This window comes from Cenococcum geophilum (genome assembly GCF_001692895.1).
Source record: "Cenococcum geophilum 1.58 unplaced genomic scaffold K441scaffold_24, whole genome shotgun sequence".
Classification (NCBI taxonomy): domain Eukaryota; kingdom Fungi; phylum Ascomycota; class Dothideomycetes; order Gloniales; family Gloniaceae; genus Cenococcum; species Cenococcum geophilum.
The window spans coordinates 1,707,384-1,724,840 of NW_027137582.1; the positions used below are offsets into that span (position 1 = coordinate 1,707,384).

Here is a 17,457-nt window from a genome sequence, read left to right on the forward strand (position 1 = left end):
TCGCTCAGCTTCCTGCCCTGGTCTGCCTGAAACGGAAGCTGCGCCGATTGCTGACCCTCGCACAAATCCCGGCATCAATCCAACGGCTCTTTCAACATTTACGAGGGCTGCTTTTACCTCAGTTCAAGAGTTTATCTTACTTTACTTTGCTTTGCATGCATTCATGGCAAAGCCTTCCACGTTCATTAGCTCTGCGCCCGCGTCGCGTAGCCAGGCCTGCTTCATCCGCAATTTTGTCGCATTTTTCAATAGTGATGCTTCGGTTTTGTTGGAGCTCACTGCGGCCAAAAATAACGGCTTTTGATTGCGCCGTCTAATTTGTGGCGCTTTTTTGCATTTCTACATGCCCTAGATGGAGCCTTTACATAGTTAAGTATTGAATGTAGAGTGTTCATGTGCAACCCTCGTTCAATGACCCCGGGGCAGGTGCACCCAAGTTGGATCGCATCTCCGTATCCTACAGTGATCTATTTATCTTTCTTAAAATACATGCACCCAAGTTTTCTGTCTGAACACCAGTTTTCTAGCTTGTTATGAAGATAAAGATATCCGCACTTTCGAGCAGGTTTTTCTGCCGCATAACGTCCTTTCAAGGTTTTGCTTAAGGCGAACATTTTGGGAACAGCGTAACGAGAAGCTTGGAACAAGGTTCCATGTCTACGGTCGGCGACGCCGCATGATTGTCGCAACGTGTCGAACGGACAATTAGGTCAGGAAAGGAGGACTCGTGTGTAGATTGATCTACGAAGAAAAGAGACTATATATACATGAGGTAGTACGTAATGAATAGGTAATAGAAACAGGTTTGTAAGACATTAGCGGGGTAGTGAGACATAGGGTGGTCAGTTCGACACAACGAATTGATCCACATAAACTACGCTAACGGAGCGAAGGACACCTACCGTAGTCCGCTCCACTTTAGGATTCTATGTTGCTATATACGCACAGTGGCTTTTCTGAAATCTTAAACAGGAATTCTTTGAGAGGGTTCACATCAAATTAGGAGACGTGCTCATGACACTTAATGCGTACTGTGCCTGGTAGGCTTACAGCTTGGAAGGTTACCAGCACAGAGACTTCCGCTAGAGACCAATACATGTAAACAGTAGATTACAGATAACACCCAGAAGGTGGGGGCAATAATGTGGTGTCGACTTAAGCTTAATTAATCGTGGCTTGCCGAGTAATTCCAGGACTACATTGCAATCAGAATCATTCCGGCTGTACCATTCAAGGCAATCACAAATTTCGCAAGACCGCAGTATTCACATATCGGCCTGTTCCAAAATTCCTTATTATTTTCCACGCAGGGCTCTATGCGAAAGGTCAATAACATCAAATGAACTTATCAGATCACATTTAGATTCGCTAAGTTCCGATATCTGATTTCCCAATCCCTTCATCACCACAGATTGCCCTTCTATCACCTCGTAAATACTATAAAATGTAGGAAACTTATATTCTCCTATTTCGTCAAGCAAAGTAAAACTTCATTTGCAGGCAGTGATCCGGTACCAGCCCCAATACGTTACCGTAGTAAGGCCTCTCCTGACACCTCCTCCCCCTTATTTTTTTCCCCTCCCTCCCCGCTCAAACCACTAGCCGAGTCCACAGCCCACACACATGCCTGCGTATAACACCCCGCGCCTTTCTCCCCCATCCAAACCGGCTCGCCCGCGTACGCTCTTCCTTCGGCCTCTGTCGACCTGTTTCCACTACCTATTACCGACTGAGTGGCAATATCGACCGGGCGGCAATGGAGTAACAATTACAAATTGTCGTCAGCATCGTCGTCAGCCTTTTGCCACCTACTTAGTGTATATAGTGAGGCTCTAGAGCCTCTTGCAATGAGACGGAGTCTTCCTTCTTCTGATCTGCATCGGATCGACATCCTCCCACGCCTTTGCGGACGCGTAGATAGGGTGGTTTACGGCGTCGCTGTACCAGGAGAGGTTCTCGACTTCACCGGGAGGCGGATTGTGCGTGAGGCCGGCGTTGATGGCGGCGATGTGGCGGGCGTGGGAGAGGGTGAGAGGGGAGGCGGGGGAGGGCGCGGTGGGTGTCTTTGGTGGACATTGTATGTTGGGAATACGTGTGTATGGGTAGCTAGATTATTTAGGTAGGGGGAGTCTCTCGCGGTGGTGTTGCTGGAAGTTTGAAGTATGATGGGAATTTAAGAAATGTGTAGAGTAATGAGTAGTTTTGCGAATGACCTGTCCCGCCCTGAGCATAATTCACCCACTTAAGCGAGGCATACTCACACTTCAAAGTGTATGAATACCATGGTGTTCAATATGGATATATTGTGGCCCCCCCCCTAAAAAACCTCCCGCTATTCACACTACCACGCTCTATAATACAGACATCAGGTCATATGAGAGACAACAACGGCATCACCAAATCTCAATAATAGTAATACAAGTAAGCAAAGTTGAAGCTGCCCGAATTGGAGAAGAGAAAGCTAGGGTATCAGGCGATATTCAAGAGACAACTGCATAACGCAGGTCTTAAATATGATCGTGACCTGTAGCAAGTATAATTAGTACCGTTCTCAAGCACCGGTACGTCTATAAGGAGAGAAGGAGGACTTACGACCAAGGGGCTTGGCCCTCTTCGAGATAGACCTGGCCTGGTTCTGCTTGATCTTGGCAAGGCGGGCTCTGAAAGGGGAAGACAAGGTTAGCCGATGACATCACCACCCAGCAGCCAATCGCTGCATAAACAACGGAGAATCAACTCACTCTTCCGCAGCCTCGCGCTCAAGTCGCTTGATATGCTCCCTAGCCTCTCTTACTGCAGCCCTGGCCTGCACGAGAGCCCTGTCCGCATCCCGCTCAGCCGCCTCGGCGCCCAGGACGCGCTCGCGTGCCGTGACGATGGATGGGTCTTCATGGCGGTGCAGAAGCCCATGGCGGGGGGAACTCGTGGTCGTGATCGTGGTGTTCTCAGCTGGGGAGAAGGAACGACGGCGGCCGAACATGCCGCTTCGGCGGTTCTCGATGACTTCTAGAGGAGGAGAGGTTTCTGCGGTACGGCGGCCGAAGAGAGGCATGATGTATTTATGAATTTAGCTTTGGGGGTGTGCAGAGGTAGAGAGACAGAGAGGACTGCGGGGATATTGCAATTGTGGAGACTGTAGAGAGATAGAAGTTGTGGACATGGGGTGAGTTTATAGTAGCTTTTGGTGTTGGTGCTGAAACCAGATTTCAGAGCGAAGTCCCAATGACGTCAATCACCATTCGCTCCGCAACAACATGATCGTCCAACGCCGATAAACTTCGGCCCAAGTGTCATTTACATTGTTATTCTCGTCCGGGCAAAGTTTCATTTCCCCCTTAATTCTATTTCTGGTCTCGCTTTCTCATGCGAAGGTGTAGTTATCTACAAAGTCACGTTGTAGTGTTTGTGTGGTGAAAGATCGGAACAGCGCCGGTTAAACAAGAACCAAGACCGTGCTAAAGGAAATAGTTGTCTGATGCAGGAAACCCCGAATATCTAAAGACTATTCTATTATTAAAGCCCCACTCTATCTCACAAATACACCAATATCTTCCAATTAGCTAAGAAACAGTAAGGTACCTCTCCTACGTCTGGGGTAGTAGATGAGGAAAAGCTAAGTAGTGGAAGATATACTATTTCATATCTTCTAAAAGCACCAAGGGAACGCTAGAGCACGCATAAAATCGTTCCTAACTCGCAGTATCTGTGACCCAGAGTCCATGCCTGTGCACAGTAATCGGAGCAGGTGAACAGCATAAGGTCTAGAGACTTGGAACGTATGGGCCCCACCGTATTTGCGGCGTCGAGGCACGGCGAGCATCTGCCATACTAGCTGAAAGAGCGGGCCAGGAATTTCCCGTTGCATATGAGACCTGCCAGATGTGATACACCTAAGGTTAGCAAATCCACGATAAATTTATCAGAGGTTCTCGGCGGAGCCAAGGACCCGGCGTTATAAATGGGTGTCATCTTACCTCCTCTAGTAGTGGCGGGCAGCTTGGGTTCTTTGAAGTAGATTTGTGGACACTCCAGTAGACCTGTGTTAGAAATTAGACAAAACCAAGCCTATGCCAAGATGGAATGGTAACTAGGACGGAGAACTCACCCAGGGCATCCCGCGATCGTTCAGAGTCTGGGCTCCGGATGTAATTAAATTTTTTTGCGCGGTAGTATCAATTTCAGAGGCTGTCCATTCTTCCACCATAAAGAACTTCGATGTATCATCGCCGTATGGGGGAAGTTGCTCTACGGAAAATTGGTTATCGTATCTAAGAAATGAACCAATTGCGGTTAAAATTAGTCAATCTTGCAAAACTTGCACAATAAGAAGCTATGCTCAGACGAGAAGACCTACACATGCAAGGCTTGTATGTCAATTTGTGGGCACGCCCCTCCATACAACCATTTGGGTAAGTTTTGACTAGTATTGGGGCCATATGTCCCCCTATCGTTTGAACCTCCAATACCGCCTGTGCTGACAAGCAGATTTGGTGCTACTGACTTGATAGTTTGGGCGCGGCCACAGAGCCAATCAAAACCTGTGGGTGTTTGGAGAAGATTCCGAGCTTGGAGGAATGGTTCATTCTGGATATCAACAGCCATCAGCACATCCGTCGCCGAACCCCATGCTTGATTGAGACCGTTTGGATTGATGTACTTGAGAACATTTTGGATACGAGCATCGAATTTGGCAGTAACTAAACAGTGTCTCCTATCAGCTTTTCAAGATGTCCTGAACATTCCAAAGGATTGGGGATGCGAACGTGTACTATCAGTATAGAATTTATTAGCCGCGTCAGTCTGGAGATTGGTTGTCATGGAACCCTGCGCGGCGACGCAATAATTGTCACACTTGGTCAAACCAAAGTTGTTTCCGTTGTGTAGGGCGAGGATAACTTTGATCAGGGGTCTTAACGATCACGGGATTCTTATCGATAAAATAATCGTAATCGTTAAGGATCGTGCGTAGAATCGCGATAATCGTTAAGCCACACAGCTAAGCCACAGTTAAGCCGTAGCTATTTTATTAATAAGACCCTTGAGTATTTACGCTGATCTATATATACACAGCTATTATAGAATTCACCCATAACACCTTATTTCCACCTATCCTGCCATTTTCTGCCGTCCCTAGTGTTGGAAGTTGCCTGCTAGCAACTCTAAGCCGCAAGGACTATTTTTGGAAGCCTTTCCAAATATTACCTTGTATACTACTCTCGTATAAGCTAGAGTTTTATTTTTACCCTTTTAAGATACCACCTCTATACCAGCTTTTTAAACACTTAGTTCTTTTAATATTCTCTAGTCTAAGTGATATTCTTTCCCATATAATCGTACGACGTCCTCCAGAAAATACCCTCTCTGGCTCATCGCTTATAGCAGGAATTAAAAGAATTTTAATTGCAAATCGTAAAAGAAGGGGCCATCTCTTTCTTTGCTAATCCTGGCACTACCACTAAAGTGCTAACCGGCTTTGAATATCGTACGATGCTTTAGAACAGTAATTATTATACTTATCTTCATCTTTATTCGCTCTAATATTACTTCTAAGCCCTTCTAGAATCTAATTATACTCATTAAAAGGCTCCTGTTCTTAGAGAGGATTATAATTATACAATATTTTAGCTTAATAAGTCTCTTTATATTACCTCTAGAGCTCTTTAACCTTTTATAAGTGTAACGTTTCCCGCCCCAACGTCGCCATTCGGCCAAAAAGACACGGAGTGCTTGCGATATTGATCGCAAGCGCGGCGGGATCTAATATATGTACTCTTACAATAAGGCTGGTATCTGCCAGTCCTTCTTCTAGTTTGCTTTAATATATCTTATATGATAGGTAGGATAGAGGATAAGTGCGGCAGCATAGAAAGGTGAATTATCTGTATGCTAGTAGTATAAAATATACTTTTTCTAGCAACGTTAAATTTAAGTAACTAAGTCTTTATTCTTCTTATAAGTAATAAGAGCACGCTTAATGTATATAAGAAGAATATCCATAGTAAGGAGAACTCGATTAATTCGTACGGAATCGCCTTGTGTCTTAAGGGTCGCTTAATAGAAAAGTTTTAGAAAGGAGTGGATCGTACAAAGGTTTACCCAGTCCTATGGCAAGAGTATATCATCCTTAAGAGCTTTTAGGTTCTTCTTTACGTACTTATTAACTTTTAACTCTATTTTAAGCGCTATATTAAGAAGGCTAAACCAGGAATTTTATCTTGTACAATTATCCAGCGGAATTATCCTTCTAATAATTTGCTTAAACTTAGCCGTATAACCCGCAGAAGCACGGCTATAGATAATGATATTATAGAGCTTTCCAAGTACTCCTATTGCTCAAAAAGTCTACTCTTTCTTCTTTCTTTGCTTCTTATTAAGACCTATTCCGTTTATCTTATCTTCTTTATATAACTTAATTATAGAAGTATTAATTACTCCTTAGAAAAGAAAGTCCTAGACAGTAAGGTTAATAATATACCCCTGGTAACGAATTTATTAGATAGATGGATCCCAATTAATATTCTAAAGCGCTATAAAATTAGAGATTATATAACAAAAAGTATTATTTATTCCAGAATTATCCGTAATAAAAGCTCTAAGTTTATATATAATCCCGTATTCCTAGAGGACTAGAAGGAGAGTATCCTATTAGTTATCTCCACTATATCCTAAAACCGTATAAAGAGCAAAAAGAGATTTTCTTAGCTCTTCTTGGTTGTCTACAAAGTAAGCATAGATTGTAAGAAAGAGGTAATTATTTAGAGATGTCCAGATATTAATTAAGATGTAAATCCGAGTAAGGGCCAATTATAGCTTCTTTTATACGATATCCTTCTAGTCTATAAATAATTCTTTAATATATAAAACAACCGTTGCAGGCGCTATTAGAAGGATACCAGGCTTAATTAATTCTGGATTTAAGGCTCTATAGAGAATATAGAATTCTGGCCATTGTACCGTACTAAAGGGGAGGTTTTATATAATAATTAAATTTATAAGTGCCTGGTTTAGAATATCCTTATTTAGGATCTTCTTTAGGACTATAGATTTAATCTTAGTTATATAAACGTCTAACTCCATTGCTTTAGTATAGAGTTCAGCAAGCCGTTAATATGCTTCTCCTTTCGTACAATTTCCCCGAGCATTACATTTAATTTAATACTTGCTAAAAAGATGGTTCCAAAGGTTAATTGTTAAGGGGTAACCGTTCTCTTCTATTTCGTCTAGACAGATCCTACAGTAGTATAATAACCGCCCATTTTTTCTCTTTGGTTCATCCTTATATGGGTCACGGCAATATTCATAGACTGGAGATATCTTTTTACGAGATTATTAAGTTCTTAAGGATGCAATTAATGGAGTAAAAAGGGATAAATCTAAGTCAGAAGCCATTTTATACAAATAGAACTTAAAATGCAAGGATATTAGAACTAGAATTTTATTATGGGAATGCCAAGAATAATCGCGATCGTGATTCGATTATCGCGATTCTCGGAATTCTTATCGATAAGATTCTAATCGGATCTAATCGCGATAAGATTTATCGTTAAGACCCCTGACTTTGATACCTGTAGTTTTTTGTCCTGATGAGCATTGGCCATAATATTGAAGTGGGCAACACAACGTTGAAGCTACTATACTGCAACTCCTCTAGGATTGAAGTGGAAGCTCACGAAAGGGGAACTGACCCGCTTTCTTCAGCTCGACCAGCATTGTATCATATCGCTCCATGACATCTTGGTTCAGGCTGCCGCCAATTACCGATTCAACCTATCGAAGAGAAGAATAAAAGTTGTTAGTAATTTAGATAATATAAGGAAGGTAATGCTTTTAAACGAATGTTATACTTACATCAGCGTGCTTCTCAACTTGGTCGTTTTTCTCGCAAGTATTGTCTTCTGAACTAACTGTGTGGAATATCTTAGAATCTTGGATCCAGATTTTCAATAAGAACAAACTCGTGAACCGACTTACTGAATGTCCTGACGACAGCAACATTATTGTTCTTGAAGGTTTCGATCGCCTCAACCATATCCGGGTAAGGGAGACTGGCGAGGTAATAGTGATTCACACCAGCCCAGGAAGTTGCGGCCAGAGCTAGTGGAAGAAGAGAACCAGCAGATAGGAGCGCTGCTGGGAGAATAGATATGAGCTTCATAACGAGCGGTTCCAAGCCAATTCAAATGACTTGATTCTTTGCAGTGGATTTCCCCCCTAACAAACGGACAGCAGCGCTTCAGATTGGAAAGAGAAATGCAGTTGCTTCTGAAATAAAAGTCTAAATTCAATGGAGTGTATGTTCCTGGTGCACATATGAAGACGACATTCAGCTATTTAAGCAGCTTTGATCAAATGTTAAACACTGAGGCTGAGCACGTTGAGCGCTGAGCAAGAATAATTGTGAGGACACGGTAGCCCCCAGGGGCAGCGCGAACTTGAAGCTCTGGCAAGATTTAATACATACAAGATTTCGTAAATTCGTGTGTTGGGTATACTGCAACGTGACTGGATATTACCTTAGACACGAGACAGCTATGCTTGGCGAGATCAGATATCTGATCCGGATATCTATTCATAACGTTATCCAAATGCATCTTGCATCTCAATTGGGTAGCATGATTGGAAACATCTCTGATTTCGAGCCTCTAACTCGCTGCTTCCTTTACCGGTCAAGTTGAGGTGGAGAGTTTAATTGCTTCTTGGCACTTTAAACGCTGGTGGCGGACATTTTCGCAGGCACGGTCATGCCTGTTTCAGCGCGCGTACCTGCATATAGATCTAGAATAGACTAGGCAGCGGACAGGAGATCTTTCTGCTGTTCGCCTCAAACGGCAGGCTGCGCCTATGATCCTTGCTTGTGTTTGTAAATGAAGATCAAACGATCGCATTGGTCATCCCGTGATGCACTCTGGAGTCGGGGAAAAAAGCTCAATAGTGCTTACCAAAATGAACATCCTAAAAGATGGACTCAGCTTCCAGAAAATATTCCTATTTTATATATCATGACTCTATTGAAAAGAGGAGAGCTGTTTTGGAGTGGATGAGGAATATGTAAGCTAGCGTCGTGACGTTATGGCAAAGTATACCATGGCGCATCCGGTTGAAAGCGCGTTTTGATCTTAGCAATCAAACGGCACAATTTTATACCTTTAAAGTAATAAGCACGACCATTTTAACGTGTTTAACGTATTTTTGGGTATGAATCCGCGTAGCTTAATCTGCACGCTTTCAACCGGTAATCTAAAGCTTGGGCCCTCAAGTGATCTAGCCTTGTCGGTCCACCGATACCTCAGTCACGACAGTCAATTCCACACCTTAATGAGCTTTGAAATCTTCCTAAATACTGTTATTAGTTAACCATCTTATGCCCTAAATTGCTCGTTACCGTACAAACCCTCTTAGAAGATCAATTTGCGGTCTAGGTGTATTCTCTTCCGATCAAGTTCGAGTGCTATGACGTCAAGCGTTCGTGAGTTCTGAATGGTATAATTATCGGAGTGAATTATTGATTAAGATACTTGACAGCCCTAGTAATGATATAGTCGCTGATAATCATACACCCCCTACTCAAACAGGCTTAGATTATTCCCATTCAGTTTAAAACATCACTATTCTTACTACTTGTAATACTACCTACCCATTTCTAAGTTAATTAGATTGCGTAGGGGCCTAAAATGTTAGCAGACAAGCTCACAACGGTATCGCGTGATGAGGCTTGGCGCTAGATGAGGGGAAACCTCATCTACTACCTATATAGAAGATAAGCAATAACAGAGCTTTAGCCACATACCGCTTACATTCCAACATAACAGGCACTGCGCGAGCTAATTTACATATTGCTACCTTTACTTAACGCCTAGAAACTGCCTCGGCAGGTATAGCCAGCGCCCGCGCCCACGCCTAGTGTATGCGGTATTTTACTTAAATGCTGATAGTTCGCGACGGGTTGAGGTATTAATGCGATTTATATTTCGTAGAACTAGCTTAGCTGTAAGGCTAAATTCACGCAACTTTTAAACCTAAAGTAGAAGGGTCTAGGCCTATTTTAGGGTGGTGTATGTGTATGCGTATCATTCAGGGAACGAATGATTATCATCGACCAATGATATTGGGGTAATGAGCGTAGGAATATGTGACACAAGATAAGCCACAAGAAGGGAAATGGAGGAATTAAGAAATACCCCGCAAGGGATGGAACGAGGGTGTAAACGAAGATTGGAATGATCATGAACGAATGCGTTGGGTGATTTTCTCCTAAGCTGAAACCCTTCTCATTACCCCAATTAAAAGTGTCTTAATGCGTAATAAAGCTGGTATGGTTCCTTAAAGCTGTACTACGGCACTTGTACTGCAACTATTCCCGTACGTCTACCCACAACTTGTCAAAAGAACATGGATGCAGGGACTGTGTCAACCATCTTCAAATGGGGCATAGGCTAAATTTGAACAACGGCCGCCAACTGTTTAAACTTTCCGGGGTGCGGAGAAGTGGGGAATATCACACGCTTACGTTCAGAATGGGGTTTTTATGGGAGGAAGTTGGCATCGCTGTCAGCCTCTTGTGAAAAAGGCTATCTGTCCCAAGCTGCTCCTCTCACTCTACAACCAAGCACCGTTACTATGTTGGCGGATACTGAATTTATCCCAAGTTGGTCTTGCAGGACTTACATATGATAGGCTGAGTACAGTGAATATCTCAAGACGCCTTCTATCATCACGTTTATCAGGCATCCAGCAGCCAGCTATCAGCATCAGGCTCAAATTTCGAATCAAAAATGGGAGATGGCGAAGTCGACTTCAAAGAGTCTTCCAAACATCAGGAAACATCTGTGGATGTTGTGCCGAAGTTGGATCCTCATGGCTTCCCTCTTCGACCGCAGCCTTCTGATGATCCCTTAGGTGAGACCTCAGGAATCGCATCCTTGCTAAGGCTTTTAATGGTATTCGTGCTAATCTCCTTCTGTAGACCCTCTCAATTGGAGTAGGTGGTTGAAGCTCTGGGTACTGTTCCAAGTCTCTTTCCTAGCATTTCTAGGACCGTTTACCGCAGCTCTCATTGTAAGCTTCTTCGGAATTTACGCCACCGCAGGACTATGAGCAATCTGTGTCTTACCATTCATAGAATCCTGCCTTCGTTCCGCTGGCCAAATCTATGCACGTGTCGGTAGTCGAAGCATCCTACCAAACCACAGTTCCGATTGCTATTGCCGGTGTATTGCCGCTGATATGGTCCCCGATTTCCAACGTATACGGCCGTCGCCCAATCCTCATCTTTGTTACGGCTATTGGCGTGGCCGCTCATGCTGCATCTGGCGCAGCTAAAAGTTGGGGAGGTATTCTCGCAGCTCGGGCATTTGTTGGAATAGGGATTTCTGCAGGGATGGGGATTGGTTCAGCTCTTGTTGCAGATATGTATTTTATGCATGAGCGTGGAATGTAAGGAACCCCACAACCCATCTCTAAAGTTGGACACAATGGTTAACTTACCTTGCAGATACATGGGGTTCTACATGGTCTTGTAAGCTGAAAATCTCTCGGTAATATATGCGGTGCAAACGACTAACTTCTCCAAGTTTCACGAATGGTGCTCATCTTGCGGCTGTTATTGGCGGCTTCACAGCAAAGTATGTAGGTTGGCGTTGGTGCTACTGGCTTGGGGCTATTGTTCTTGGAGCCACTTGGCTCGTAAATCTCTTCTGTCTCCCAGAAACGCTCTATCTGCGATCCCAAATGCCTACACGGTTCACTCAGCCGACAAAGCAATCTTGGATGCGGCTTTTGACCTTCAGGGGCGTGCACCGCACACGCAAGCTCCACCTTGTGGACTTCACACATGTTTTCTCAATGCTTGGATATCCTTCCGTTCTGCTTCCAGCCCTCTACTATGGCCTCTCCTTTGGGTTTGGGAGCGTGCTCTTCGCCGTTACGGGCGCCGCAGCATTCGGTTCTATATACCACTTCGACACCGTTGGGATCGGCCTGTCCATTGGTTTATCTACATTTATTGGTACTTTGGTTGGCGAGTTATTCGCTGGTCCTGTCAGCGACCGCCTGCTCTACCTTTACCAAAAAAAGCACGCCGGCGACCCCGTACCAGAATCAAGACTTCAAGCTATGTGGCCTGGTTTTGTCCTCTTACCAGCAGGCGTCATTGTTGAAGGAGTCTGCTTGCAGTATAAGACACACTGGGCCGGGCCTGTGATGGGTATTTCAATTGGAGCGGTTGGCCTGCAGATCGTTTCGACCAACATATTTGCTTATGTGACAGACGTGAGTGCGGAGTTGTGATGTTTTTATGCGCTCTTTCTTTTCAAGAAAGTTCCACTGACAATTAACATCCGCGCTAGTGTTATAAGCCGCAGTCGGCTGAGATTTCTGCACTTCTCAATTTCAGCCGTCAGACGTTCTCATTCACACTCGTATTCTATACAGTAAGCCTTATATGATTTTAGCCCAAGACTATTTGCTGAATGAATTAGGTACCGTTCGCCGAAAGGACGACATGGGGTGTAGCTTGGGGGATCTTTGCAGTAATCGATGCAGTCTTCTTCCTTGGCATCATTCTCCTGATGTGGAAAGGGAAGCAATGGAGGGAAAGACTCGGCACACCGAAATTCGACAGAGATCTTTAGGAGCTACGGCGTAGTAAGTATAATATCACAGGGTGGACTGAGATAGTTGTGAGACAAATTGCCGAAACCATCCAATTTATAAAGTATGCAAACCTCTTGCTCCAGTGTTTATTATACAACCCAAACTCCACCTCACCTTCGTTTGATCTCAGTCCTCCAACCTGACACTCAGCGTTATCCGTTCCAATTTATGTGGCGCTTCCCTCAACTTCGGATAGACCCTTAGCGCATTATTTCTTCCAATCTTCACTAGTAACGTCGCACCCCAGGAAGCGAGCCACCCCCCCAAGCGAGCCACTTGCACCTAGACTTCTATGTATTAATAATAAACTCCACAACGCCTATAAATTAAATCTAAATAGCCCAAATTAAAGCGACTGCGCTTCTTATTACAGAAGAAAACGACTTGGAAGTTTTCGAGCACGCTGTGGGCGTGATATTGCACCTGGCGTCGGCCAATTATATAGCTTACCCCCACATTCCTCCGAGGCCCCCTTCCAGATCAATATACTATCAAAATAAGTATTTACAGGCTAGGGGTTACACCTAAAGACGTGCGCAAAGGACGCCCAATCTTGGTCATATTCGCCGGGGTTTAATACTGCTTTAGTATATAAAGCAACGTTAATGTCAGACGCCAAGTGTGGCTTAGTTTATGAGTCATACGGGGAGGGGGGTCCCCCCCTACCTGTGACTCATACCTCATGTATATATAGTCTCTTTTCTTCATAGATCAATCTTCACACGAGTTCTCACAGTTAAGCTCTGGTAGAGATATCCCTTCCTCATACTCCTTTTAAACCAACTTTTGGCTAGCAAGCTCTTGCTGTACCAGATCCTCTGCCTTCAATCTGTCAACGTCATCCTGGGTAAGAATTCTACCTTTGCTTAGGAGTCTCCTGCTACTTTTCTTATCAATTTTAAACTTCTAAAACTTCTTGTTCTCCTCTCTCTGTATATACGCATCAGCGGCAAAGCCTATAGTAGCTTTAAACAGCTTTTTAAGACGCTGCTGTATAGGGGACTTAAGCATACCATCTGGTCGGCCAGTGGTTGATTCGGCGATTTGGTCTCGTAGAGATTTAAGGTCCTTTACCGTCTTAGGCGTCTTTACGGGTTAAAGGCTTATATTTATAATCAATAGATCTATTCCTAGGCCTGCAGAGTCCTCTATACATGGTAGAGTCTTTAAAACAGCGGTAGGATTATATAGCAGAAGACCGGTAGCTTTCCAGGCGTTACAAATGGTCTCATAGGTAAACGCCTGTACGCGCGCCACTGGGTAGAGCTTTATAAAATACTCCTTATTAACCCCTATATGGCCATATCAACAGAAGTCGTCTACTTATATACCGTAGTAGTGCTAAAGAGGTCTAAAGTAGCCTACATCTAGTGGCTGAAGCTTATGCGTTAAATAAGGTGGTAGAGCCACTAGAACAATCTTACGTAATAGTGCATATTAAATAAACTGCCAGGTAAAGTAGCTTAAATAATTATCCATTAAAAGCATACGGTAGCTTTAAATGTTGCCCTTAACATCCTCCACAAGGTGCTTAGTATGTTTGTTATAGTATTCAATATAATATATACCCAGTAAGTCGTCCGTCCAGCCACTCTTTAAAAGCGCGTAGGTATATCCATAAACTTACTCGTTTTCCTCAGTAATCTAATACTAAGCCTCCTAGTATTGCTCCCCCTTCTAAATTAAGAATGGAGGCAGATAAGAGCCGTTAGCGTTAATTATCTTTATTAAAGAGACTGACTCCCGTAATCCTGGGTGTTAAACAGACCGATTCTTTAACCTCTCCTTACTATTTTTGCCTGAGACGATCACCCAAGCTATCGCTGCGATACCTAGCATAATACCTTTTTTGTTAAAGTTAGATATAAATTTAAAGTGCCTAATCCGATATTTGTTTCATACGCCTTAAAAGAACTTAAACCAGTTACTAATAATAACTGGATCATCGTTCCAGGCCCTCTAGCAATCCAATTAACAACTCATTATAGTTTCTAGCCCGTGGCGTTATAGAAATCTCTCCCCCTAATACTTGCCTACTACCCTGCCTTCTACCAAGAATAAGCCCGCCATTACAGGAAGCATATTAACCCTCATCAGAAGGCCCCAAGACTGACATTCGTATATCCATTAAACAATTTAATCTTCCTAATAATAATGTAGTATAGTCTTATAAGCTAGGTATCGGGGGAGACGCCCAGCATGGCGATGTGTAACGGTGGATCGTAGTAGGCTGCGGACGTCGGAGGCTTTGCGAATTAATGGCTCAACGCCCGAATCAAAGTCTTGTATAGCTTTTTGTATGGTAGCTTCGGCTTCGCGAGAACTTAGTTTAGGAAGTGACATATTGATTTGTACAATAAATTTTCAATTTGGGTGTAATTTGGCAGGTGAAGAAGAAGAACGCGTACAGACGCGTATGGCTCGCTTCCTGGGGTGCGACGTTAGTGATCTCTCACATTAAGCGAGTCCCTCACATGTTCATCGAACCACACCGGGCCGTTTGGGATGCTTTCGAACGGGTAGTCGATAGAGAACATGATGGAGTCGGCGCTGATCTCGGCGAGGACGCACAGCAGCGCGGGGGTCGAGAAGTGGCTAGAGGTGGTGATGAAAACCTGCATGCCAAAATAGTCGCGCACGAGCTTGTCTTTGCACATACGCAAGCGCGCGCGTTGAGCGCGGTAGAGGTCATATGGACCGGAGGGAAACCGTTAGAAAGTTACCTTCATAGCACAGAGTGACGCCACGTCATATCATCCATTCACGCCCAAAATCTGTTGCGCATATGGATTCATAATGGCGGGTAGTGGGTGGTGAAGTAGGAGAAGAAGTACGATAGAATGGCAAATCTCACGCATAAATACTCCCTGCCATAATACTAGCCTGACCCCCGGAAACCTATCCAGCACCCCACTCGTAATAATCCCCAACGCATGAATATTCACGCGGTTCGCGTACCCGAGCGCGCTATGCGCCAGCTGCTCCCTCCCCTCCCACATTTGCACCTGAATCAATGGCGTCGCGCTGCGCGGATAGATATACACCAACGCATCTAGCTCCTCCGCCGACGCCTAGAAGACGTCGTACGCCGGCGAGTCGTAGAACAGTATCGTGTTGCCGTCGTCCCCGCGGACTAAAAGTCGTTCAGCATGCAGTCGACAAAGCCGCGCTTCTGAGTCATGCAGCGCCCAGCTCGGAGGCGGCTTTCGCCGGGTCGTGCATACTCAGGGCCGCCATGGCGGCGAAGCGGGACGGTTTCCGCAGCACGGCCGCTTCGAGGGCGTCGTTGGCCGTGCGGGCGAGGTGCTCGACGGCGGTGCGGTCGGAGAGGCCTTAGGCGCTGGCGGAGACAAGGGAGAGGACAATTGGTTCAATGCCGTTGTCGTTCATTTGCGAGAGCTGTTCGAAGTGGATGTCGAGTAGGTTCGCGACGAGGTCGCCGCCCATGACGCCTTTTGGGGCCAGCGAGAAGGAGTCGAAGCTCGAGAGAGCTTCGGGGAGCGTCCAGGCTTCTTCCAGGGCGATTTTTCCTAGCATTGTGGTGGCTGTGAGAGGGTAAAGTGTCAATTAGTGTTTTTAGTTTTCGGGAATTGGTGCTTTTAAGGAAGGACCTAACTATAGCACCTATTAGGTGTTATCCCTTAACCCGCTGGTGGACAACGCTCGGGCCAGTTTTCAGGCCCGTGCAGCAACACTCCATCACGGAGAGCTGAGAGAGAGCCTCCTATTGGCTAGATCCTTATCGATAACGTTGAGCCCATCTCAGCGGGTTAAGGGATAATAGCTTTAAGTAATAGATATCTATATATCTATATAGTTTTATTAATATTAGCAGACTATTTAATAAGATATAATATATGCTTACGCTTTTTGTTACGGCACTGGCAGAACTTAGCAGAACTTCGCGGTCACGTGACTAGAAGACCGCATAAAAAGAACCCTACTTCAACTAGCGCTGCTCTTCTTCTCCTTTCCTTTCTCTAGCTTTAGATCCTCGTTTATAGACTACCAATCGTATAGGCTTACGCGCCCCTCTTGCCGTGCTCGTGCCTCGATTAACTAAGTCGCTAATATTATTTAAAGCTTAACTACCCTTTCTTTTTAAGAAGGAACTTAAATATATCTATAGACTATAAACCAGAACAGAATATAGAATTAGACCTAAAGAATATTACTAGAACCAGAAGAATAGAAAAGAATAATAAGACCTATAAAATATGTATAGACCAGAACCCCTATAGAATCCTACCGGAGGTTACCCTAATAACTATACCACGATGCTAAGAAATATAGCAGCCGGTAAAGCAGCTATAGGACCCTTAAATACCTCTAATGGTAAAATAGCAACTAACTTAAACTCCTAAATGGAGCTTGTAGTAGCTAATACCAAAATTAAATAACTTTAAGAGCTGCTTAAAGCTAGAGAACCCCCTACGCCTAGTAAGGAATTATTAGACACCTAAAGACTTGCTATAGTCCTTAAGGCTCTAGCCCAATATATAGTATTAGCATTATCGCGGTCCGTAAAGGTCGCGGACCCCCTATTGCTTATAGACGGAACCAACCCTATATTTAATAATTGGAAGCTTTAATTATAGGATAAGCTTAAAGTTAATGCGGACCACTTCCCTACCACTTAGGCTAAAATGGCCTACGTCTTTAGCCGTACTGGCGGGGACGTATAGACGCACTTACGTCCGCGGTATATATAGGACTTAGCAGAGCTCTTCCTCTTTAAAAAAGAGATAATTGTCTACCTGTCTTCTATTTATAAGGACCCCTTTAAAGTATAGAACGCCTAACTTA

General features: G+C 44.2%; 6 protein-coding genes across 6 annotated transcripts; 2 read left to right on the plus strand and 4 right to left on the minus strand.

Annotated features, from left to right (window-relative positions):
* Positions 1–2,055: 2,055 nt before the first annotated feature.
* Positions 2,056–3,115, minus strand: K441DRAFT_660876 (uncharacterized protein). The gene is made up of 4 exons (XM_067648782.1): positions 2,742–3,115; positions 2,593–2,660; positions 2,262–2,524; positions 2,056–2,213 (listed from the first exon to the last, which is right to left on the minus strand). The coding sequence occupies exons 1-3, from the start codon at positions 3,050–3,052 to the stop codon at positions 2,508–2,510; spliced, it is 396 nt and encodes a 131-aa protein (XP_067503550.1). The 5' UTR covers positions 3,053–3,115; the 3' UTR covers positions 2,056–2,213; positions 2,262–2,507.
* Positions 3,116–3,976: 861 nt separating this feature from the next.
* Positions 3,977–4,867, minus strand: K441DRAFT_130424 (glycoside hydrolase family 5 protein). The gene is made up of 3 exons (XM_067640076.1): positions 4,764–4,867; positions 4,355–4,697; positions 3,977–4,268 (listed from the first exon to the last, which is right to left on the minus strand). The coding sequence occupies exons 1-3, from the start codon at positions 4,816–4,818 to the stop codon at positions 4,088–4,090; spliced, it is 579 nt and encodes a 192-aa protein (XP_067503551.1). The 5' UTR covers positions 4,819–4,867; the 3' UTR covers positions 3,977–4,087.
* Positions 4,868–5,213: 346 nt separating this feature from the next.
* K441DRAFT_722075 (uncharacterized protein) lies at positions 5,214–5,551 on the plus strand (the record flags this gene model as incomplete). The annotated part of the gene is made up of 1 exon (XM_067654067.1): positions 5,214–5,551. A coding segment is annotated over one exon (228 nt), but the record flags the coding sequence as incomplete, so codon positions are not given.
* A 2,096-nt stretch (positions 5,552–7,647) lies between these two features.
* K441DRAFT_677897 (uncharacterized protein) lies at positions 7,648–8,155 on the minus strand (the record flags this gene model as incomplete). The annotated part of the gene is made up of 3 exons (XM_067651113.1): positions 7,648–7,767; positions 7,849–7,904; positions 7,972–8,155. The coding sequence occupies 3 exons, from the start codon at positions 8,153–8,155 to the stop codon at positions 7,648–7,650; spliced, it is 360 nt and encodes a 119-aa protein (XP_067503553.1).
* A 2,617-nt stretch (positions 8,156–10,772) lies between these two features.
* On the plus strand, positions 10,773–12,732 carry K441DRAFT_612206 (MFS general substrate transporter; the record flags this gene model as incomplete). Its single annotated transcript, XM_067645604.1, has 7 exons — positions 10,773–10,896; positions 10,964–11,055; positions 11,120–11,433; positions 11,492–11,515; positions 11,571–12,267; positions 12,345–12,428; positions 12,477–12,732. 7 exons carry the CDS (start codon positions 10,773–10,775, stop codon positions 12,627–12,629), a joined length of 1,488 nt encoding a protein of 495 aa, XP_067503554.1. The 3' UTR covers positions 12,630–12,732.
* Positions 12,733–15,842: 3,110 nt separating this feature from the next.
* K441DRAFT_660882 (uncharacterized protein) lies at positions 15,843–16,236 on the minus strand. Its single transcript, XM_067648783.1, has one exon. It carries the CDS (start codon positions 16,186–16,188, stop codon positions 15,985–15,987), a length of 204 nt encoding a protein of 67 aa, XP_067503555.1. The 5' UTR covers positions 16,189–16,236; the 3' UTR covers positions 15,843–15,984.
* Between the last annotated feature and the right edge of the window lie 1,221 nt (positions 16,237–17,457).

What these genes read in the sequence shown, in the direction of transcription:
- K441DRAFT_660876 (XM_067648782.1), bottom strand. Translation starts at nt 3,052, where the DNA reads ATGCCTCTCTTCGGCCGCCGTACCGCAGAAACCTCTCCTCCTCTAGAA. An exon ending in GAGCGCGAGGCTGCGGAAGA is followed by an intron (nt 2,661 to 2,741) that starts GTGAGTTGATTC and finishes TTCCCCTTTCAG; the next exon opens with AGCCCGCCTTGCCAAGATCA.
- K441DRAFT_130424 (XM_067640076.1), bottom strand. Translation starts at nt 4,818, where the DNA reads ATGACAACCAATCTCCAGACTGACGCGGCTAATAAATTCTATACTGAT. An exon ending in ATTCTATACTGATAGTACAC is followed by an intron (nt 4,698 to 4,763) that starts GTTCGCATCCCC and finishes GACACTGTTTAG; the next exon opens with TTACTGCCAAATTCGATGCT. An exon ending in GACATACAAGCCTTGCATGT is followed by an intron (nt 4,269 to 4,354) that starts GTAGGTCTTCTC and finishes TTCATTTCTTAG; the next exon opens with ATACGATAACCAATTTTCCG.
- K441DRAFT_660882 (XM_067648783.1), bottom strand. Translation starts at nt 16,188, where the DNA reads ATGCTAGGAAAAATCGCCCTGGAAGAAGCCTGGACGCTCCCCGAAGCT.